Genomic DNA, 24,892 nt, shown 5'->3' on the forward strand with positions numbered 1-24,892 from the left:
CGATGCATATTTTTAAATGATATGTGAGCTAAAAAAAAATGTTTACTTAAAATATAATTTTATAAAGGACTGTTACAAAGAATACTTCAATACGTGCTATTTTGTCCCTTAAACATTTGAAATACTGTATATAGTGCCTATATAGCCTTTTAAAAAATGGAAGTCAGAGCCTAAGATTTTCTCTGTACCCTGCAATCACACCTGCCACCCTGTGACTATTAAACTCTCAATCTGTAGAATATCATTATTTTTTACGGAGGACAGACTGTTTCTTCTGGGGAGTGTCAATATCACCGACCAGAGGCTTCAAAGCCTCTCATTGGCCAATACATAGCATCAGCAAGCCAGGGTTTATATACGTCATTGCTCCCAACAACTAATGATGATTTCAACATTTACATGTTAGTCATTTAGCAGACGCACGAGCGTTTATCCAGAGTAACTTACAATAGTGAGTGCATACATTGTCATACTGGTCATCCGTGGGAATCGTACCCACAACCCAATTGCTAGCGCCATGCTCTACTTTTTATTTTTTTATTAACAAATATCAACAAACAAAAGACGAATAGTCATATGCAAACAAGCATACATACAAACTATTTACATTGCCAGGAATCCTAAACAAACAAATTATATTCATTAATCATACAACAAGTTTTAATTGTCTTTTTGTTTTTCATTTTAGTTAAAGTAGTGTCATGTTTAAAATCATTTATAAAGTGAAAAAAGTTAGGTTTTGAATTAGACCATTGCATTTGTGAATATGAACTGTACCTAGTATTATTAGCAGTTGAATTAAATATACGTCTTTATGTCAGAATTTCTGAAATAAATCATTATATGAAAACCATTAAATAGTACAACCGGCCCTATATAAAAAAAATTAACTAAATTCTGTATGTCAATCCAATAAATTCTACTATAAATAGGGGGAAAAACAAATGCAAAATGGTCTCCTTCATTCCACAGAAATCACATTTATAGTCTAATATTCAGCGCACCATGCTCTACCAACTGAGCCACACAGGACTGTGGTGATGTCAGATGTTTTGCTTAACAACATGATGTCATACGGTAATTCTACGAGTTTAACGTAGCTACAGATAACAGTATGACCCTTGAGTATGACATCTTTTTCCTTGACCCTCCATATCATCATGTGAGAAGCAACATTTTCACAATGACAAAGTGTGTGTGTGTGGGGGGGGGTTCCAACTTGGCCCTCTGGAAAGAGCTCAGACTTTCCGACCTGAAGATTACTGACGTCGTGATTACACCTCGTATTTTCCCAGTCGTTTTGAATGTGGCATTATTCCTTCCAAACGGACAAATTATAACCTGTAACACAGATACTCATAACACTGTACACGTAGCCTTATCCCATTGGACAGTTGATCTAGCCTCATGTTACATCTCAGATGTGTACAGTATAAAGCTGGATTTATGAGTTAGCCAGCGAACTTTGATTAACAACCAGAAAGCTAAACTTAGATGTGTTTTTGGTTGTTGAGTGAATTAGACCATGCCCATTTCAAGCCATCTTTCCTAAATAAATACAAAAGTGTTATTACAGACCATTTAGGAAAGTTTGCTGGCTAACTCAATGATCCCGTTTTGTAGTATACCCCTCAGCTGAACAAGCGGCAATATTTCAATATTAGCACTTGACCATTTCAAACGAACCTAAAAGATACCACCTGGGAAAAATATGCTCCCTTTCCAAACATATCCCCCAAAATATATACAAGACAAAACATTTCCTCCTCAAAAGCAAGTAGATTGAGGAGCATTCGGAAAGTATTCAGACCGCTTCTCACCAGGGGTGATGGTTGGATTTGCGTTTGTCGTCGAAGGAATGAGGCCTGTACTCTGGAGCGGGATTGATTTGGAGGTGGAGGGTCCGTCATGGTCTGGGGTGTCACATCATCGGACTGAGCTTGTTGTCATTGCAGGCAATCTCAACACTGTGTGTTACAGGGAAGACATCCTCCTCCCTCATGTGGTACCCTTCCTGCAGGCTCATCTTGACATGACCCTCCAGCATGACAATGCCACCAACCATACTGCTCGCTCTGTACGTGACTTCCTGCAAGACAGGAATGGCAGTGTTCTGCTATGGCCAGAGAAGAGCCCGGATCTCAATCTCATTGAGCACATCTAGGATGTTGGATCGGAGGGTGAGGGCCATTCTTCCCAGAAATGTCCAGGAACTTGCAGGTGCTTTGGTGGAAGAGTGGGGTAACATCCCACAGCAAGAACTGGCAAATTGGGTGCGGTCCATGAGATGCACTGCAGTACTTAATGCATTTGGTGGCCAGATACTGTTGATACACCAGATACTGACTTTTGATTTTGGTTCATTGGATTAAAAAGTACTGTAAATCCTGCACTGGTCTCACATGATTACAATGAAGCGCCATGGTCATTGGAGCAGTTTAGAACCACACACAAAATGTTTAATGAAAAAGCTTAATTCAATAAAATTGCATGTCTACATTTTTTTTAGAGATGCTTTATTCACATGTAATTCAGACTTGCAATACAAGAAAACAAAATGTACTTCACCCTCAGCACATTGGGCCAAAGCTGTTTTTTTTTTTTTTTTAATTGCCCTAAAATACAATAGGCTGATATTTCATCATATCAATAACTATTTTTGCATATACAGTATAGGCTACACAACAACTATCACCAATGTCTGCAGTTGTTGCAAAAAGAACGCTCCTGTACCGACTGCGTGTTAAACTAAACCAGTAGTGGTTTTTCAACTGAGCACAATGCCTTTACATTTCAGTGACACATAGCAAAAAGCTGTGATATATATTTTGTCTCCCTCCCCTCCCTGCCCCCCAAAAAAGAAAAAGAAGAGTTCACTGTTCTGGCAGTCACCCAACCCATTTAATTACTCTTCAGTGGTATATTCCACACCCCTTTAATTAATGTCTGTTCAGTGGTACATTCCACAAACATGGTCTCCTTCCTTAATTTTCTCCTTCCTGTTCGCTGTCGGAGCCCTTCGCTCATCATCGGTCTTCTTCTTCCTGCCGCTGTGGGGGTGTTAGTTCTCCCTCTCTCATATGGGCGTGGCCCTCCACTCCTTGCCCTCCGTCAAGGCGCGCGGTTGGTGGATGAACACGCTATACCGCACGCCCTGATTGGCCGCCGCCCTCACAAAGCCACTGTTCGCCGTCATTGTGACGGCCCGTAGTGTGTCGCCCGTGCCGAAAATCATGAGCGAGCGGGGGTTCACCTTGGAGCTGGCAGTGAGGCGCTGGGTGCGCTCCGACGGCTGGTCGGGTACCACCCGTAGCCGCCTCAGCAGCTCATCGGCGCGCGCCTTCTCGCCGGGGCCGCCGAGCGTGTCCAGGATGACGCGGAAGTCGTTTACGGCCGACTGGCACGCGTACAGCTCCTTGCCAGCCATGAACTCCTGGAGGCGAGGGAGGACCTTGTCCTGACGCTCCTGGGCTGCCTGCTCAGTCAGCACCTGCTCCTTGAAGGCCAAGCGGCAGTGGCCGTGGCTCAGTGACGACACGTACGTGATGAGTGTAGTGATGTCCAGGTTGGCCCGCCGGCACACATCTACCTTGACCTCGGTGGGGAATGCCAGGCTGGCCACGATGGTGTCGCGGTCAACTCGCGTGTGCTCGACATCTTCTGCGTCGTCGTCTTCTTCGACAAAGTTTTCAACGTCTTCATCTTCTTCCGCTGCCTTGCCTTCTCGCTCTTCCTCTTCGTAGCAGTGTTCCATACCCTCCTTGTTTGCTCCCTCCCCCTCTTCCTCCTCACTTCCTTCCTCCTCCGCCATCACCAAGTTTACAGCCACAATGTCCCCGCGCACCGAGATGCCAATCTCTCTCAGGCGGTCGGCCATTGGGCTGGAGACGCCATTGTAGAAGGCAAAGATAATGTGCGGGTTGCTGTACTGCACAGGCTGCTGGCGGCTGGCCTGCAGGAAGTCCTCAGCTTGCTCCACCACACTCTTGTCACCATACTGGCCCCGACCCTGCCAGATGTTGTGCAGTGCCTCTGCCTTGCGCCCAATAGCCTTGACCCAGGTGTGCCCGCCGTTGGCCACCACATCCACCACCAGCGTCTGCTTGGTGCCGCCAGCGTCCTCGTAGGCGAACACATGCAGCACGCTCACCACCATCTCCAGTGACTCCGCCGACTCCACAATGGCCTGTTTTCATATAGATTTATTGGAAAGATTTACAAAAACAAATACAAGTTAACGTGAATACAACAATAGACAGTAAAAAAACAGTGAAGATTAAACCAAAAAGTCAACCAACATATTTCCAATATGGTCCTCGTTGTCAGATGGGTACAACAATGGACAGCTATAGAGCAAGACTAACTGTCCATTGGGCACTCTAAAAATAGGAACCGTTTCAACATAATTCAATTGGAAAATACATTCAATATTATAAACAAGACCCACCTTCAGGTGTGTGAGGTTGGTGCTCTGCAGGTGGGACTCCTTGATGAGCACCTTGCCCGCCTCCACCTTGGTCAGGAACTTGAGCTCGGCTCGCAGCTTGCTGCAGAGCTTGGCCCGGCCCTCCACATCGCGCACCTGCCTCGCACAGAGCTGGTCCACGCGCTTGAGCAGCTCTTGGGCCACCTGGATACGCTCCTGCAGCATGGAGTGTGTGGCGGCCATCTTTGGTGCATTATTCCTGAAGAGACAGACCCAAGGATAGACTCACACATTAGGGTGGTTGCTTACATCACCAATAACATAACTTTGACTCTGCATTGATCTGTAAATGTAGTATATGTGAAAAACTAATACAACCATTTGATTTCAAAAACATGATACGATCAACGACACAATCATTTTTGTGTATCAACACAAACTACAACGTCTATCCTTACTCCACATTCAATTTAACCAAAGCGCCTCTGAATATACCGTTTGTTTCAGCATGGGAAGGAACATTCAAAAAAAAATCAATCAACAAACTCCATATTGGGCTATGTCAATTTACATAATAACACTAGTGAGTGTTAGAGTCACACGTGGCTCTTTCAGAACTTAATTGTAAACGAGTCAAACAGAGACGGAATTCCAACTGGTTGTGGGCGAGTAAACACATCAGTATCCAAACTGTATTGTTATTATTATTTGTAATAATTATTTGTAAGATAATAATTTACAGCGTGCAGCAGATTGCTAGTTGTCTTAGATAAAAATGCCTTCAGAAAGTATTTGAATCAAATCAAATGTATTTATATAGCCCTTCGTACATCAGCTGATATCTCAAAGTGCTGTACAGAAACCCAGCCTAAAACCCCAAACAATGCAGGTGTAGAAGCACGTTGGCTAGGAAAAACTCTCTAGAAAGGCCAGAACCTAGGAAGAAACCTAGAGAGGAACCAAGCAATGCAGGTGTAGAAGCACGTTGGCTAGGAAAAACTCCCTAGAAAGGCCAGAACCTAGGAAGAAACCAAGCAATGCAGGTGTAGAAGCACGTTGGTTAGGAAAAACTCCCTAGAAAGGCCAGAACCTAGGAAGAAACCTAGAGAGGAACCAAACAATGCAGGTGTAGAATCAAGTATTCACATCTTTTGACTTGTTCCACATTCTGGTGCCTGGATTCAAAATGGATTTAAATCGATATTGTCACACACACACACACACAAAGTGCAAACATGTTTAGAAATGTTTGCAAATCTATTGAGTTGGAAACACAAATCTCCTTTACATAAGTATTCATACCCCCCAGTCAATACTTTAGAAAATAACCTTTGGCAGCGATTACAGCTGTGAGTCTTTTTGGGGTAAATCTGAGGTTTCCACACCTGGATTTTGCTACATTTACCCATAATTTCTTTCATTCAGAAGTTTTCAAGTTGTCAAATTAATTGTTGATCATTGCTAGACAACCATTTTCAGGTCTTTCCATATACTTTTTTCAAGTATATTTAAGTCAAAAATAACTCGGGTCACTCAGGAACTTTCCCTGTCTTCTTGGTAAGCAACTCCAGTGTAGATATGAACTTGTTTTAGGTTACTGTACAGCTAAAAGGGGAATTAATCTCAGAGTGTCTGGTGGAAAGCAGACTGAACCAGGTTTTCCTCTAGGAATTTGCCTGTGCCTAGCCCCATTGCGTTTATTTTTTAATCCTGAAACTCCAGTCCTTATCGATTACAAGCATACCCATAACATGATGCAGCCACTACTATGCTTGAAAATATGGAGTGGTACTCTGTAACCTGTTGTATTTGCCCCAAACATAACACTTTGTATTCAGGACAAAAAGTGCATTGCTTTGCCACATTTTTTGCAGTTTTACTTTAGTGCCTCGTTGCAAAAAGGATGCATGTTTTTGGAATATTTGTCATTTAGTTTAGCATTGTTGAGTGACTACAATGTTCTTGATTCATCCTGTTTTCTCCCATCACAGCAATTTTAAACGAACTGGTTTTAAAGTCGCCATTGGCCTCATGGTGAAATCATTCCTCTCCGGCAACAGAGTTAGAAAGGACGCCTGTGTATCTATACACCCAGTCACTACAAAGTGTAATTAACTGCTCAAAAGGGATATTCAATGTCTGCTTTTTATGGTCTTTGTGGTTGAATCGGTGTATGAAATTCACTGCTCGACTGAGGGACCTTACAATTATTTTTTATGTGGTAGGGTGCAGAGATGGAGGTAGTCATTCAAAAAATCATGTTAGACTATTATTGCACACAGTCCACGCAACTTATTATGCGACTTGTTATGCACTTATTTAATTCTGGAACAGATTTATTTTTGCCAATAATAAAAGGGGTTGAAAACAAACAATTCCACTTTGACATTATAAAGATATGTGTGAAGGCAGTCACCCCCCAAAAAAATAATGAATTAATTTAAAACATTTTCAAATTCAGACTGTTATAACATAACAAAAATGTGTATTAAAAAAAAAAGGTGTGTCAATACTTTCTAAAAACACTGTAGTTTTAGTACTAGAGCACCAGTTGCTTGCAGAGTTCATTGTTCCTATACGGAATGTTTTCCCTGATGCACCGCCTGTGACACAGCTAACTTTGTAACAAATTATCATCAGTTGAGTAGAAGCCCGTTATTACAGGTCAGCTATGTGTTTTTATCGAAAATCAACAACAACAAAAACGCCCTTACAACATGCTAACAACTAGTATCTCGTTCGTTTTTCCCGTTTACTAGTGGTTTGTCGGTCGCTAACATATGCTTTCATTAGCAACATTAACCAGCTAGCTACCTAGCTAGCTATAGCTAAAGTTTGCTTTAGACTAACCGACTGTAGTGTGACTGTCAAATTGAGATTACGTTTGGGTTTTAATTTTAACAAAACGAAACACCGCACAGTATGAAAATGTATCATAAGTATTAAAAAACACTTACGGTCAAAAAAAAAAGCCGGTAAATTACTATGCTGCGTTGCAGCTACCTTGATACGTGTACCCCGGGCCCGGTGACGGTGCTTGTCCGCCTCTCTCAGCTGTCTGGTCTTTGGTCGCGCTCTGCTCATATCAAGCAGAATGCAGTGAAACAGTGGGGGAAAAATACCTCTGTCGCCATCTACCTTGGAGTTGAAGTAGGTCTACTCTCACACCATTTAAAATAGGCGTACTTTATTTGAATCTACAAATCACAAGTGAACGCCTTTTCATCAATGTTATGTGCTATTTCCACCGAAAATTCAGCCTCTCTTTGAAAATGAAAGAAAAAAAAAAACATCACAACTACACAATTCAACACACAGCAGACAACTGGTTCCCTTCTAACCATGACCACAATTGAGAGTAATAGTAACGTTGTCTTTTTGTAGGCACGGACTCTGCCATGGTTCCGTTGAACAAACCCTATGGAGAAACGAATTCCGTTTTTGTAGGGGTTTTGGATAAACGCTGAAAATAAGATCTGCTGTAAACAGACTTAGAACAAAACATACAACATCTCAGGACTATGACATAATCTTCATCAGCTAACATCACTTTTTTTGGGGGGCTTGGAATTTGGAAGCATTTATGAACAAATATATAATAGCAACATGTAACGTTTTGCTCCCATGTTTCATGAGCTGAAATAAAAGATTCCCCCCCCCCAAAAAATGTATCCACACAAAAAGTTATTTTTTTTCTCAAATGTTGAGCACAAATTTGTTTACATTACATTTATAATGCACAGTATAATTCAATGGCTATGAAGTACATTTTTTTTACATGTTCTATGCCTCAGCTGTTTTTGAATGCAAAACTCAAATTTCAAAACATGATTGGCATTTTTGAATTAGTTTTTCATAACAGCAAGCTAGGACTGATGGTTTGGTTTGGTTTGCTAAACTGTGAGCTAAGCCAGTGGTTCTCAAAGTAGGCCGCGGAGGTATGCAATGATCCATTGACAGATCTCAATAAAACATACAAAAATAATAATTACATAATTTTAAAAAAAAAAATGAATATAACTAACAAATTAAACACATTTTGGCCAAGGGATCTGTAGAAAATGTTTATAGGCTGTAATACAATTACAATACAATTACAATGGGTCATTCCACAAAGAGAGTGCCTCTTGCAATCCCTTTGATATTTTAGGTAGAAATGATGAACCGATATTGAATTTTAAAAGCCTGTTATTAAATGAATTGGCCATTTGTATTGTAAATAAAGACCTGCTAAAGTGCCGAAACTCAACGGAGGGACAGTCAACCCTTTGTCACTTCTAGGAAGATTTTAATCCAATTATTCCCAGTTTCACTATCATTATAAAGCCCCAGTTGCTTTGACAAAGTCATTTCTGAAGATTATTTATTTAATGTGGTTCATATCATATCGAATTGTATTTGTCACATGCCGCCGAATACAACAAGTGTAGACCTTACCGTGAAATGCTGAATACAACAGGTGTAGTAGACCTTACCGTGAAATGCTGAATACAACAAGTGTAGACCTTACCGTGAAATGCTGAATACAACAAGTGTAGACCTTACTGTAAAATGCTGAATAAAAACAGGTGTAGACCTTACTGTAAAATGCTGAATACAACAAGTGTAGACCTTACTGTAAAATGCTGAATACAACAAGTGTAGACCTTACTGTAAAATGCTTACTTATGAGCCCTTCACCAACAATGCAGAATATACAATAAGTAAGAAACATTTCCTTTATAAACTAAAGGAAAAATAGTAATACAATGACAACCACAAGGCTATATACAAGGGGTACCGGTTACCGAGTCAATGTGCAGGGGTACGGGTTAGTCGAGGTATTTGAGGTAATATGTACAATACCTTCAGAAAGTATTCATACCCCTTGACTTATTCCACATTTTGTCGTGCCCAGTCCCAGGGTCCTTAGCTTAGTGATGAGCTTAAAGGGCACTATGGTGTATTTGCAAGTATGTGCAATTTTTCTATGCTTCCATGTTCTTAAGTTGAGTTTTTGCATCTTTTACTTTGGGTTTTGTACACCAGCTTCAAACAGCTGAAAATGCAATGTTATTGGTTATGGAAAATATATTTCACATCGTTTTAGATGTTATAATGATTCTCTACACTGTACTTGCTTGTTTTGTCAAATAAACTGAAATTAACCAAACTATTATAATTTTAGGAACCAGGAAATGGCAGAGCAATTTCTGCATAGTGCATCTTTTAAATATTATTTTCAAAAAGAAATCTAATAGTCAGATCATAGAGTAAAAACAAGTGAGCTGGTTCGTGTGTGTGTGTGTGTGTGTGTGTGTGTGTGTGTGTGTGTGTGTGTGTGTGTGTGTGTGTGTGTGTGTGTGTGTGTGTGTGTGTGTGTGTGTGTGTGTGTGTGTGTGTGTGTGTGTGTGTGTGTGTGTGTGTGTGTGTGTGTGTGTGTGTGTGTGTGCATATAGTCATTGCAAGAGGTGTGCATTAATTCATGCAGGGAAAGGGAATAGCCTAATAGCCTAGTACTCTGGAGTCCTAAAAACAATTGAATTAATTTATGTTATTTGGCGGGTCTCGGATTGGCTCTCCGGGAAACAATTATACGTGGGTGGATTGAGGAGAAATAATCTGTCCTGATGTGGGTATCGGGTGGGACTTGGAATTGATGTGGCTGGGGAGGCTCCAAAAAAACTGACCCGTACAGGACTCTATTCTGCACCAGATGATCAAGAGTTGTTTGTTGTTGTTGTGACCAGGCCTGGTGCATGGAAATCAATCGGGAATCTCTGAACCATGTCAACCTGGAGGTCAGACAATGGTGTGGTGCCGTGGTGGTGCTATGACTGCATCTGAACTTGGAAATGATGCATCTGCGCGCGTGTTTAGATTAGCTGTCTCCTGGTACATCACTCCATTGAATCAGACCCCTCTTTGGGTGGAGTTTCATTCGTATCCATTCTACCCCGAGTAACATTTTGGTGTTTTTTACCATCGGCAGACAAAACATCTAACCGTCCCTCTAATCTTCCTCCCTCCGTAGTCCAGATCTCTGCTAGGTCAGAAATACCGGTCAGTGCCATTGTACATTTTTTTTAAAATAAATAACAACAAAAAAGTAATCGGACTAAGCATGACCGCACAGATGACAGACCTCATCTTCCTGTGTGTCCAAGAGCTGCATTTCCTCTTCAGAGGGTTCTGACCTTCCATCTTCAGAGGTCAGCTCTCTGACAACCACAGGCTTACGGCATCTTCGGGGCTCCCCTATGACAACCACAGGCTTACACCATCTTCAGAGGTCACCTCTGACAACCCCAGGTTTACAGCATCTTCAGATGTCACCTCTGACAACCACAGGTTTTATAAGGGCACAAGGCGAGAACCAGATGCAGACACAGGAGGCAGATGTTTAGAGTCTTTGTAGTTTATATATAATCCAAAAGGAGTAGGCAAGAGAATGGTTGTGGACAGGCAAAAGGTCAAAACCAGATTCTGAGTCCAGGAAGTAAAGAGTGGCAGACAGGCTCGATGTCAGGGCAGGCAGAAGGATCAGGCAGGCGGGTACGGAGTCCAGAAAAAACAGGCATGGGTCAAAACCGGGAGGACTAGAAAAATATACTAAAAAACAGGAGCATGGGAAAAACACGCTGGTTGGCTTGAAAACATACAAGACGAACTGGCACAGAGAGACATGAAACACAGAGATAAATACACTGGGGAACATAAGTGACACCTGGAGGAGGTGGAGACAATCACAAGGACAGGTGAAACAGATCAGGGTGTGACAGTACCCCCCTCTAGGGACACCGCCTGGTGTCTTACCTGGGCGCTTTCCTGGCTGACCGGGGTGTCGGCAGTGAAAATCGTCGATGAGGGCCGGGTCCAGGATGTCTTTAGCACCTCTCCTCCAGACCATACTCCTCCCAGTCAACCAGGTACTGGAAACCCCTGCTCTGTGGTCGAACCTTCAAGAGGCGTCTCACTGTATACACCGGCTGGCCATCGATGACCCGGGGGGAGGGATGGGCCTAGAAACGGAAGACAGAGGACTGTGAGACAAGGGCTTCATCCTGGACACATGGAAAGTAGGGTGAACACGGAGAGTACGGGGCAACAGCAGATTGACAGCAGTGGGACTAATGACTCTAGAAATGGGGAGAGGACCAATGAAACTGGGGGAAAGTTTATGGGATTCTACTCAGAGGGATAGGTCCCGAGTGGACAACCATGACCTCTGCCTGAACCGATAGCGAGGAGCCAGAGTCCGTGGCGGTCTGCTTGTCAACGACACCTGGAGGTTGTCTTGAGAAGAGCTGCCCAGGCTCTCTTCCAGGTACGCCGATAGCGACGGACAATGTCGAACGGAGTCCATGGATTCGGAAGACGTGCTGCACCATGAACTGGGCTGTCTCCTTGGCTGAAGGTAATTTAGGAAGAGGGATGAAATGAGTGGCGTTGGAGAACCTGTCAATCACCGTCAGGGTGGTGGTGTTGCCATCTGACGGAGGAAGCCCAGTGGCAAAATCCAGGGAAATATGGGACCAGGGGCGATGAGGAACAGGACGTGGCTGAAGGAGACCAGACTGAGCTGTGAAGTCTTGCTTTGGGCACCATGCATGTGGCGACGAAAGCCGAGACATCAGGAGCCATGGTGGGCAACAAGAAGCGCTGGCGGAGGAAAGCCAAGGTAATGCGAACACCAGGATGACAGGTAAGCCTGGAGGAGTGAGCCCATTCCAGGACTTGGGACCGGACCGAATCGGGAACAAACATCCGGTAAGACGGGACTCCCCCGGGGTCTGGCTGGGAAAGTTGTGCTTTGCGAACCAGACCCTCAATACCCCAGACAGCCGGCAAATATAAGGCAGGGTGAATGGTCTCTGATTCCGAGGGTGTGGGAGCGGAACTGTACAGGCGGGAAAGGGTGTCCTGCTTCACATCTTTGGACCCTGGGTGGTAGGAGATGGTGAAATTAAACCTAGTGATTCACAGAGCCCACCGGGCCTGTCTGGAGTTAAGGCGCTTGCCTGTGTGGAGTTATTCCAAATTCCAAAAATGGATGTTGCACCCCTTCCAGCCAATGCCTCCACTCCTCCAGGGCCACCTTTACTGCTAGGAGTTCCCGGTTGCCAACGCCATAGATCCTCTCCACCGAGTTGAGACAATGGGACGAAGCTTTTGTTCCTTTACGGATCACTGGGAAAGAACGGCCCCTACTTCTGGAAGCGTCAACCTCCACCACAAACTGATTGGTCAGATCCGTACGGATGAGGATGGGGGTAGTGGTAAACCATTGCTTCAAATCCACAAAAGCCTTGTTTGTTTCTGGGGACCAAGTGAACGGTACCTTGGGAGAGGTGAGTGCAGAGAGGGGAGTCGCCAGGTTGCTGTAGCCCCGAAAGAAACGGCGGTAATACTGAGCAAACCCCCAGAAACCGCTGTAGCTGCACCCTGGATGTGGGTTGGGGCCAATCCACCGCCGCTCTAACTTTTTCCAGATCCATCTGAACATTCCCTTCGGAAATGACGTATCCCAGAAAAGTGATTGTGGAGCGGTGGAACTCTCACTTCTCCGGCTTTAACAAACAACTGGTTTTCCAGAAGGCCCTGAAGAACTTGTCGCACATGGAGAACGTGTTCCTGGGCAGAATGGGAGAAAAACAGAAGGTACACAAACAAATAAAACGATACAACATGTCCCAGAGCACATCGTTAACCAAAGCTTGGTAGACAGTGAGTGAGTCCAAACGGCATGACCAGGCACTCATAGTGTCCACTTGCTGTATTGAAAGCACTCTTCCACTCGTCTCCTTCGCGTCTCTGAACAAAGTGGTAGGCATTTCGGAGGTCCAGTTTAGAAAATATGGTTGCCCCCTGGAGAGGTTTGAAAGCTGAGGAGAGGAGTGGTAGCGGGGAAAGGTTCTTGACTGTGATGTCATTGACACCCCGGTAATCAGTACATGGACGCAGGGTCTTGTCCTTCTTTCCCACAAAGAAAAATCCTGCGCCGGCAGGAGAGGGCTAAGGGCGATTGCTTCCAGCCGCCAGAGAGTTATCAATGTACTCCTCCATAGCCTTGGTCTCAGGGCCAGACAGGGAATAAATCTGTCCTCGAGGCGGTGGGGTGCCCAGGAGGAGGTAAAATCGCACAATCATAAGGACGATGTGGAGGAAGGGAGGTAGCACAAGCTTTACTGAGAACTTCCCGGAGGCACTGCATCATAGTGCTAGAGGCGTCACTACAGACACCCTTGTTCGATTCCAGGCTGTATCACAATTGGCCCAGCATCGTCCGGGTTTGGCCGGGGTAGGCCGTAATTGTAAATAAGAATTTGTTCTTAACTGACTTGCCTAGTTAAATGAATGTTAAAATATTTTAAAAAATATATATATAATAATAATAGATAAAAATATATTTCAAAAAAATTATATATATAATTAAAAATATATATTTAAGAGTACATCAGCTGACTGCACATGTAGGCTTTTCCTGATGTCCCACACCTGGCCCTCCCTATCACGTGGAGGGCCTCTCTCCCTCGGGTTGTTCACACTGGCCCAGACAGTTTGACCACTGGTTCAGCTCTGCTGGTACTGGACCTTGGCCTGGATGTCTGGAACACTGGATGAGAAACTGTCCACCAGGGGGAGCCGACCCCCACGATACCCCAAAATCTGTTACATACATACTTTTCTCTCATGTATGTCACACAGAGTATCTGCGCATGCACACACGGGTGCACTTCACTTTGCTACAACGTGTAATGAGTTGCAAGCAAGTTGCAGGCATTTTTTTTTTAAAGAGACAACCAATGATTGGGAGCAAACCCAAATGAAACTTTGTTGCAAGCAACTGTCCAAGTTGCTTCATGTGGTGCACCTCTGCAGCTACGCCAAAATCCCCAATGAATATTATAACAATCTTTGAGTTAATTTTCCAAGATCTTATTTAAGTATCTGGATAATATCAACGTAATCATGGGTTATTACTTGTTGGGTCCACTGTCTCTTTAAAACTGTAGCCTACCTCTCGTCATTCCTATGGTAGGCTATTGACACTCCGGGGAAAAGGGGGGGTTACAGCAAATCGCCGTTGCCTCTCGCGGCCGCCGAAAGTATGTCTACTTGGTAACGGTTTCATACTCGGCAGGAGTGGTGGCATTGCGTCTTGACGCAACAAGTTTCGGGTTTTGTTTATATCAAACTAAAACTGGATGCGAATAAGTTTCCATTTGTAACACTCGGAGATAAAATACATGTTTAGCCTTCAACAGTCGTTGGAATCGTGCACTATTACCTGCACGTCTTGTAAGAATTTAGTTTAAAATCAAAATGTATTCAGTAAAAAAATATCTGTAATGACATGCTGACTATGTTTGGATTTATGGTTTGAGAAGAACGTTTTTTGGGGGACTATCTTCCGCTGGGGGAAAAAAAAGAGGATCCACGCGCATTTCTCCTCATATAACGCGCACGTTTTTGTAGGAATACTTTTTATTTGATGGATACCTCCGAGCTCTGTGAATAGATAATGCATTACACAGGATGGGTGCGAACAATGGGAAACAAAGTGGGAGTGAGGGTAAGTGCAACTGGAGGAAAGGAACTAGTTTTACAGTACGTTCCGAAGCCATACTTGTGGCAACGTCATACCATTTTGCAGGCTACATTGTTTCACTAATATAATCATCCAGGCAACACAATTGACCCGATCGTTCTTTATACAGTGTCGCCAGTTATGTATAGCTATGAAATATTACTGTATCCCGAAAAAAAAGCTGATTTGATCTGAAACTGTCTGTCTATCTGTCTATATGCCTATCTAAATTCGATTTATTACGCAACATAGGATATTCACATTACATTCCTGACAGAGGGTAGTGCGTATGGCCCAGTACATCACCGGTGCCAAGCTTCCTGCCATTTGATTTACATTGGGCCATTGGTAGCCTTGTCGTTGGTATATCTCAGGTATAACCGACTAAAAGTTCTATTCATTTTAAAGAGTTTGAATGATTGATTTAAAGAAAACGGATCACACCACAGCCCATAGAGCAGCACCTGAAAAGCTTATTAACCGTTCTCACCAGAACTCAGAAATGATCTGACCCGTTCTGGTGGTGGAAATGATCTGACCTGTTCTAGTGGTGGAAATGATCTGACCTGTTCTAGTGGTGGAAATGATCTGACCTGTTCTAGTGGTGGAAATGATCTGACCTGTTCTAGTGGTGGAAATGATCTGACCTGTTCTGGTGGTGGAAATTAACTGACCTGTTCTAGAAATGATCTGACCTGTTCTAGAAATGATCTGACCCGTTCTAGAAATGATCTGACCCGTTCTAGAAATGATCTGACCCGTTCTAGTGGTGGAAATGATCTGACCTGTTCTGGTGGTGGAAATGAACTGACCTGTTCTAGAAATGATCTGACCTGTTCTAGAAATGATCTGACCCGTTCTAGAAATGATCTGACCCGTTCTAGTGGTGGAAATGATCTGACCTGTTCTTGTGGTGGAAATGATCTGACCCGTTCTGGTGGTGGAAATGATCTGACCCGTTCTTGTGGTGGAAATGATCTGACCTGTTCTAGTGGTGGAAATGATCTGACCCGTTCTTGTGGTGGAAATGATCTGACCTGTTCTAGTGGTGGAAATGATCTGACCTGTTCTAGTGGTGGAAATGATCTGACCCGTTCTAGTGGTGGAAATGATCTGACCTGTTCTGGTGGTGGAAATGATCTGACCCGTTCTAGAAATGATCTGACCCGTTCTAGAAATGATCTGACCCGTTCTAGAAATGATCTGACCTGTTCTAGTGGTGGAATTGATCTGACCCGTTCTAGTGGTGGAAATGATCTGACCTGTTCTAGTGGTGGACATATTTTGACAGTTCAGCAAAGAATAGACAGAAATACCCTTTGTATAAATGAAAGCATGAAGAATATACATGTTATCTTCATGTTATCTTCTTGTTGGTCTTCTCTTGATGTGATTTGACTCTGTATGTAGCATTAGACATTTCCCATAGAATGCATTTGGAAAGTATTCAGACCCCTTGACTTTTTCCACATTTTGTTAACGTTAGTCTTATTCTCAAATTGATTAAATAGTCCCCCCCCCCCATACATCTACACACAATGCCCCATAATGACAAAGCAAAAACAGGTTTATAGACATTTTTGCAAATGTGTAAATATTTTAAAAAAAAAATGGAAATATCACATTTACATAAGTATTAAGCCCCTTTACTCACTACTTTGTTGAAGCATCTTAGGCAGCAATTACAAGTCTCGAGTCTTCTTGGGTATGACGCTACAAGCTTGGCACACCTGTATTTGGGGAGTTTCTCCCATTCTTCTCTGCAGGTCCTCTCCAGTGCTGTCAGGTTGAATTGGGAGCATCGCTGCACAGCTTTTTTCAGGTCTTTCCAGAGATGTTCGATTGTGTTCAAGTCCGGGCTCTGGCTGGGCCATTCAAGGACATTCAGAGACTTGTCCCGAAGCCACTCCTGCTGTGTGGGATAATCCCGATTCGATCCCAGGCTGTGTCACAGCCGGCCGTGATCGGGAGTCCCAGGAGGCGGCGCACAATTGGCCCAGCGTTGTCCAGGTTAGGGGAGGGTTTGGCCGGCTGGGATGTCCTTGTTCTATCTAGTGACTCCTTGTGGCAGGCCGGGCACTTGCAAGCTGACTTCGGTTGCCGTTTGTACGGCTTCCAGGTTAAGAGAGGAGTGTGTCAAGAAGCAGTTCGGCCTAGCAGGGTCGTGTTTCGGAGGATGCACGGTTCTCGACCTTCGCCTCTCCCGAGTCCGTACGGGAGTTGCAGCAATGGGACAGGATTGTGACTACCAATTAGAAAAATCCTGAGGAGAAATCAAAACAGGAAGTGAGATATCTTCACGATATTGGGGAGAAAAAGGGTTAAAAGTACCAAAGAAATTTGATTAAAATATCTCTCAACTTTGCTCCGTTTGTCCATCCCTCGATCCTGACTAGTCTCTCAGGCCCTGCCTCTGAAAAATATTCCTACAGCATGATGCTGCCACCACCATGCTTCACCGTAGGGATGGTGCCAAGGTTTCCTCCAGACTTGAAGCTTGGCATTCAAGCCAAATAGTTCAATCTTAGTTTCATCAGACCAGAGAATCTTGTTTTTCTTGGTCTGAGAGTCCTTTAGGTGCCTTTTTTTCCCAAGCGGGCTGTTCAAATCAAATGTATTTATATAGCCCTTCGTACATCAGCTGATATCAGCTGATATCTCAAAGTCCAGCCTAAAACCCCAAACAGCAAGCAATACAGGTGTTGAAGCACGTTGGCTAGGAAAAACTCCCTAGAAAGGCCAAAACCTAGGAAGAAACCTAGAGAGGAACCAGGCTATGAGGGGTGGCCAGTCCTCTTCTGGCTGTGCTGGGTGGAGATTATAAAAGAACATGGCCAAGATGTTGGTCAATGGTTGTCAGCATGGTCAAATAATAGGTCTGGGACAGGTAGCACATCCGGTGAACAGGTCAGGATTCCATAGCCACAGGCAGAACAGTTGAATCAGGAGCAGCAGCACGGCCAGGTGGACTGGGGACAGCAAGGAGTCATCATGTCAGGTAGTCCTGAGACATGGTCCTACGGCTCAGGTCCTCCGAGAGAAAAAGAGAGAATTAGAGAGAGCATACTTAAATTCACACAGGACACTGGATAAGACAGGAGAAGTACTCCAGATATAACAAACTGACCCTAGCCCCCTGACACATAAACTACTGCAGCATAAATACTGGAGGCTGAGACAGGAGGGGTCAGGAGACACTGTGGCCCCATCCGATGATACCCCCGGACAGGGCCAAACAGGAAGGATATAACTCCACCCACTTTGCCAAAGCACAGCCTCCACACCACTAGAGGGATATCTTCAACCACCAACATACCATCCTGAGACAAGGCCGAGTATAGCCCACAAAGATCTCCGCCACGGCACAACCCAAGGGGGGGCGCAAACCCAGACAGGAATATCACATCAGTGACTCAACCCACTCAAGTGACGCACCCCTCCTAGGGACGGCATGAAAGAGCACCAGTAAGCCAGTGACAGCCCCTGTAATAGGGTTAGAGGCAGAGAATCCCAGTGGATTCTGTTATGTGCATTTTACCGAGGAGTAGCTTCGGTCTGGCCACTCTGCCATAAAGACCTGATTGGTAGAGTGCTGCAGAGATGTTTGTCCTTCTGGGAGGTTCTCCCATCTCCACAGAAGAACTCTGTCAATATGACCATCGGTTATTGGTCACCTCCCTGACCATGGCCCTTCTCCACCGATTGCTCAGTTTGGCCAGACGGCCAGCTCTAAGAAGAGTCTTGGTGATTCCAAACTTATTTCATTTAAGAATGATGGAGGCCACTATGTTCTTTGGGACCTTCAATGCTGCAGAAATGTTTTGGTACCCTTCCCCAGATTTGTGCCTTGACACAATCCTGTCTCTGAGTTCTATGGACATTTCCTTTGATCTCGTGGCTTGGTTTTTGCTCTGACATGCACTGTCAAATCTAGACAGGTGTGAGCCTTTCCAAGTCCTATCAATTAAATTTACCACAGGTGGACCACAATCAAGTTGTAGATACATCTCAAGGGTGATCAATGGAAACAGAATGCACGTGAACTCAATTTAGAGTCTTATAACAAAGGGTCTGAATAAGGCATTTCAGTTTAAAAATCAGGTTTTTAGAAAACAATGTTTTCGCTTTGTCATTAAGGGGTATTGTGTGTAGTTTTATAATTTAATCCATTTTAGAATAAGGTTATAACTTAACAAAATGTGGAAGAAGGGAAGGGGTCTGAATACTTTTCGAATGCACTGTATCTCACTTGCAACAAAATTTTACAGATTTTGCAGAGCGCTGACAAGTGTTATACACAGTGGAAAGTATCATTAATGATATCAACGAAATCCAAACTACTTTGGAGCTACTTTAAGGGCATGTTCCTGCTTTATATGGTCTTTTTGGCTTCAATTATTTCAGGTCCTGTATACAGTAATGCTAACCAGAGGCTGCTGTAAGTAACTAAATTGCACAAATATGGAGAAATGGTCTGTTGTTTGACAACAGCCAAGTTAAATGTGGAAAATCGTATAGGCCTAATTTTTTTTGGGGGGGGGGCGAACTAACCCTCGTAGCCAAAATGAGTGTTTCAAGCTTTTCTCATTCTACTTTAATGCAGGGAAAATAACAGCAAAAAAAAAATGAAATATGCTTCGCTGTTGCCATCGTCAAGAAAAAAAAAATTACACTTTCAATGACCTCATCTGTCATACCTTTTAGGGGACTGGTTTTGACAGCTGTTTGAAATTAGTGGGATTCATTTGCACAGGCTGCATCTGTGCGCTGACGTCACACCATAGCTGGGTCCGAATACTCAATACTAACTGCATGTGATGTAAGTTGAGTATGTAGTATGCTTATTGGTCATAAGGACAACAGTTAGTGTGCCAAAAGTTCCCCGATTTCATACTAACAGTGATTAACCCCAATCCTTACAAATTTGTGCAACTGCGACATTCAAACGAGGCTGCAATGAAATCTAATGGGACTGTAGCGACATCAGAATCTGGGGTGTGAACTAAGTTTCTATTCATGGTAATGGCTCTGTAGTATTGGAGAAAAGTAATTTTAAAAAACGGACCTCCCCGACGCTGTACGCTACATCTTGACGCGTCACGTCGTAACATACAGCACCCATTAAGCAACTCATTCTGTCTTAGTCTCCCTACACCAGGCACTTCTCTCATCGTTTAAAAACAAGAAAGGGACATGGTAAGGGGGGGGCATACCTAGTCATTTTTTGCATCTTCACATCTTCATGACTCTCAAAGCTGCTGTTTACTTCTAAGATCACTTTAGCACCGCACTAAAAACACGATTCAAATTCAACACAAACCTTCAAATAGGTATGTAATGACACATTATATAAACCCTTTGTAGTGTGTTATTTACATTTTTAGAGGTGATAAGTTGGACAGATCTAGTGAAAAAAGCCAATTCACCCACACGACATCTCTCCTTCTCACGATCACGCAATAGGTTTAGCTTCCTCACACGACATCTCTCTCTTCTCACTATCACGCAATAGGTTTAGCTTCCTCACATGACATCTCTCTCTTCTCACTATCACGCAATAGGTTTCACTTCCCCACACGACGGAGCTCATTGCCTTCTTGAATCACGCAGAGACGTGCATCATGAAGGTCTCGTCAATGCTTTTGTTGTAAAGGGGAGAAATTGTGCTTTACAATGGTATTGATGTTACAGTTGATCTGGAAGTATTATGTTTTTTGGGGCGCTAAAATAAGGTCAATTGTACGAACCAGCGCAATGTACAAAAGTTAGTTCACATTACATTTACGAAAATATGAAGTATACAAGCAGTGGACACTATTACCGTCGGTTTAGGGCCCATAATGCAATTCTTTGGAAAATGGGCGTGGCTTCACAACATTTTCAGATTTGAAGCAAATGGTGGAATAAATGCAGCCGAAATCCGACGAGAGCGGATTCAAATTCATTGCTTGAACTAATTATGAGAAATGTGAAGAAAAATGTTGAGCAATGTAATAAAGTAACAAGTTAGCAAGAAGTTGCATAGCAACAGCCTCAACTTCCGGTAGACAGGTGAAGCTCTCGTACACTCAACTGAACTGAAGGTATACCGTTCTTTTCCAGTATACATTTACATTACATTTACATTTAAGTAATTTAGCAGACGCTCTTATCCAGAGCGACTTACAAATTGGTGCATTCACCTTATGACATCCAGTGGAACAGCCACTTTACAATAGTGCATCTAAATCTTTTAAGGGGGGTGAGAAGGATTACTTTATCCTATCCTAGGTATTCCTTAAAGAGGTGGGGTTTCAGGTGTCTCCGGAAGGTGGTGATTGACTCCGCTGTCCTGGCGTCGTGAGGGAGTTTGTTCCACCATTGGGGGCCAGAGCAGCGAACAGTTTTGACTGGGCTGAGCGGGAACTGTACTTCCTCAGTGGTAGGGAGGCGAGCAGGCCAGAGGTGGATGAACGCAGTGCCCTTGTTTGGGTGTAGGGCCTGATCAGAGCCTGGAGGTACTGAGGTGCCGTTCCCCTCACAGCTCCGTAGGCAAGCACCATGGTCTTGTAGCGGATGCGAGCTTCAACTGGAAGCCAGTGGAGAGAGCGGAGGAGCGGGGTGACGTGAGAGAACTTGGGAAGGTTGAACACCAGACGGGCTGCGGCGTTCTGGATGAGTTGTAGGGGTTTAATGGCACAGGCAGGGAGCCCAGCCAACAGCGAGTTGCAGTAATCCAGACGGGAGATGACAAGTGCCTGGATTAGGACCTGCGCCGCTTCCTGTGTGAGGCAGGGTCGTACTCTGCGGATGTTGTAGAGCATGAACCTACAGGAACGGGCCACCGCCTTGATGTTAGTTGAGAACGACAGGGTGTTGTCCAGGATCACGCCAAGGTTCTTAGCGCTCTGGGAGGAGGACACAATGGAGTTGTCAACCGTGATGGCGAGATCATGGAACGGGCAGTCCTTCCCCGGGAGGAAGAGCAGCTCCGTCTTGCCGAGGTTCAGCTTGAGGTGGTGATCCGTCATCCACACTGATATGTCTGCCAGACATGCAGAGATGCGATTCGCCACCTGGTCATCAGAAGGGGGAAAGGAGAAGATGAATTGTGTGTCGTCTGCATAGCAATGATAGGAGAGACCATGTGAGGTTATGACAGAGCCAAGTGACTTGGTGTATAGCGAGAATAGGAGAGGGCCTAGAACAGAGCCCTGGGGGACACCAGTATACAAAAATGAACTACTAGTATATACTTTTTAAGTATGTAGCATACAGTATGCTAGTATGGGTATTTGAACACTGCTCATGAGAAAAGTGTGCTTAATGCTATATTTATTTACCTTTATTTAACTAGGCAAGTCAGTTAAGAACAAATTCTTATCTTCAATGACGGCCTAGGAACAGTGGGTTAACTGCCTGTTCAGGGGCAGAACGACAGATTTGTACCTTGTCAGCTCGGGGATTTGAACTTGCAACCTTTCGGTTACTAGTCCAATGCTTTGGGGGTGGGTTAACTGCCTGTTCAGGGGCAGAACGACAGATTTGTACCTTGTCAGCTCGGGGATTCAAACTTGCAACCTTTCGGTTACTAGTCCAACGCTCCAACCACTAGGCTACCTACCGCCTCTACACTCTGACCACTAGGCTACCTACCGCCTCTACACTCTAACCACTAGGCTACCTACCACCTCTACACTATAACCACTAGGCTACCTACCGCCTCTACACTCTAACCACTAGGCTACCTACCACCTCTACACTCTAACCACTAGACTACCCTGCCGCCCCACATATGCTGCCGTTACGGAAATAAAGATGCAAATTCAGTTATTCTGTAATAACAATAATTCTGTTATTCCAAAATACTACAGTTGAATGCGAAACTGCAATATATATTTTTTTATAAGGGTGATCAGCAAGTCAGCTACCTTTGTTTGTCCTAACACAAGGACAACATTCTTGGTACAAATAGCTTTGACAGCTGCATCACAAGCACAAGGTCATTTTGGGTAGTGAGGAGGGCTTGACACACGAACACAAGTATAATGTCATGTTATAAAACCTCATGCCGTTTTACTAGACGTTGGCTGTCGACAACATTAATTGAGGTGTGAAAGAGAAAAATCGACAGCTGGTGACCAAAGTCGTTTTCCGTGTAATGAGGTGGGATAAAACACCAGCTTAAGTTGTCATTCCCTCTTCCTGTACAGAATGCCACTCATACAGGAAGTGTTATTACCAGCCTCTTACGCAAGACTGTAGATAGATTCGGGAATGCCATAGAAATAGAGTTTCTAGAACATGCATCCCCATTCAAATCAACATTCTGTAATTCTATTTATATGGTACGGTAATATTTAGACCTGGTTGACTACCCGGGATCACAGCAGTAATGAGTCTGGTATATTTGATGCTATGTTGGTATATGTTCTCCCCTTTGTGGAGTTCAACATTAACATGATCAGTTAGTGAATTAGATGAGAATAAGGATTTACAGTAGACTAGATTCTGACCATAGGCTACTGTGCCTCAACTGGGAATTAAATCTTGGTCGACCTGTGTGTGGCTCAGGTTGTGTTCCCTGTGGATAAGTTTGTTCACACTACATACTATTGAACACTGTTAGATATATATATATATATATATATATATATATATGTATTAGATACATTTCAGTGTTTAGTTTCTCATTTGTTGTCAAATGCAAAACTCAGAGCAGTGACTAATTTAAAAAATAGTTTTTATGCAATATGCGTCTGCCACATTCTTCTCCCGCTGAGTGACTTGTTGGCTGGAGTTTTAAACCTGCGGTAAGCAAACCAATAAACCAGCTCCTTCTTATAAGGTTACGCTTTGGGTCGTCCTCCCAACTGGCTCACGTTGGATGACACCAGCAAATTTCCACTGGAGCAATAGCTTGAGGTATAAGATGCCCATAACCACAGATTTAGGATCAGATTAACTTCTTAACATTAACCGTTTGGGTCATGAGAAAATATTGGACCTTGTATCAGTAGTAAGGGGCATAGAATTACACATAAAACTCCTTCTACCTCAACTAGACATGGATAATGAGGCCCAATGTGGGTAATAGAATTAGCTACTTGAGTTCAAATGTGCTTTTCTTAGAGGCAAGATAAGTCATTCTAATTACTGTAAACTGGAAGGGAAACCGGGAGTAGAAAAACATGGGGGGGAGCAGATGTGGTAACAGAAATAACAAGTCAGATCTGAAACTTATCATCCAGATCACTGATCTACACCGGCTCAACTGGTTCCAGATCACTGATCTACACCGGGTCAACTGGTTCCAGATCACTGATCTACACCGGCTCAACTGGTTCCAGATCACTGATCTACACCGGCTCAACTGGTTCCAGATCACTGATCTACACCGGCTCAACTGGTTCCAGATCACTGATCTACACCGGCTCAACTGGTTCCAGATCACTGATCTACACCGGCTCAACTGGTTCCAGATCACTGATCTACACCGGCTCAACTGGTTCCAGATCACTGATCTACACCGGGTCAACTGGTTCCAGATCACTGATCTACACCGGGTCAACTGGTTCCAGATCACTGATCTGGTTCTGGTTCCAGATCACTGATCTACACCGGTCAACTGGTTCCAGATCACTGATCTACACTGGTTCCAGATCACTGATCTACACCGCTCAACTGGTTCCAGATCACTGATCTACACCGGCTCAACTGGTTCCAGATCACTGATCTACACCGGATCTCAACTGGTTCCAGATCACTGATCTACACCGGCTCAACTGGTTCCAGATCACTGATCTACACCGGCTCAACTGGTTCCAGATCACTGATCTACACCGGCTCAACTGGTTCCAGATCACTGATCTACACCGGGTCAACTGGTTCCAGATCACTGATCTACACCTGCTCAA

At 43.9% G+C, this 24,892-nt stretch overlaps 2 protein-coding genes across 3 annotated transcripts in view; one reads left to right on the forward strand and one right to left on the reverse strand.

Moving 5' to 3' along the window:
* Positions 1-2,841: 2,841 nt before the first annotated feature.
* On the reverse strand, positions 2,842-7,590 carry c15h7orf25 (chromosome 15 C7orf25 homolog). Of its 2 annotated transcripts, none has more exons than XM_035787525.2 (3): positions 7,430-7,590; positions 4,448-4,685; positions 2,842-4,186 (listed from the first exon to the last, which is right to left on the reverse strand). In XM_035787525.2, the coding sequence occupies exons 2-3, from the start codon at positions 4,667-4,669 to the stop codon at positions 3,077-3,079; spliced, it is 1,332 nt and encodes a 443-aa protein (XP_035643418.1). In that variant the 5' UTR covers positions 4,670-4,685; positions 7,430-7,590; the 3' UTR covers positions 2,842-3,076. The 2 variants fall into 2 exon arrangements, with proteins under 2 accessions (XP_035643418.1, XP_035643417.1); XM_035787524.2 differs by having other exon boundaries at positions 7,384-7,526.
* Positions 7,591-14,475: 6,885 nt separating this feature from the next.
* fbxl7 (F-box and leucine-rich repeat protein 7) overlaps positions 14,476-24,892 on the forward strand; it is a 91,465-nt gene continuing 81,048 nt past the window's right edge. Inside the window, exon 1 of the mRNA XM_052463148.1 lies at positions 14,476-14,981. Within this exon, the coding sequence (XP_052319108.1) occupies positions 14,945-14,981 (37 nt within the window). The 5' untranslated portion in view covers positions 14,476-14,944. The remainder of the gene's footprint in view (positions 14,982-24,892) is intronic.

The sequence above is a fragment of the Oncorhynchus keta genome, chromosome 15 (genome assembly GCF_023373465.1).
Source record: "Oncorhynchus keta strain PuntledgeMale-10-30-2019 chromosome 15, Oket_V2, whole genome shotgun sequence".
Classification (NCBI taxonomy): domain Eukaryota; kingdom Metazoa; phylum Chordata; class Actinopteri; order Salmoniformes; family Salmonidae; genus Oncorhynchus; species Oncorhynchus keta.

Bases quoted from the DNA above. Each gene is read 5' to 3' on its own strand.
- c15h7orf25 (XM_035787525.2), bottom strand. From the start codon at position 4,669: ATGGCCGCCACACACTCCATGCTGCAGGAGCGTATCCAGGTGGCCCAA. The intron at 4,187-4,447 runs GTGGGTCTTGTT...ATATGAAAACAG, and splicing joins CCAACCTCACACACCTGAAG to GCCATTGTGGAGTCGGCGGA.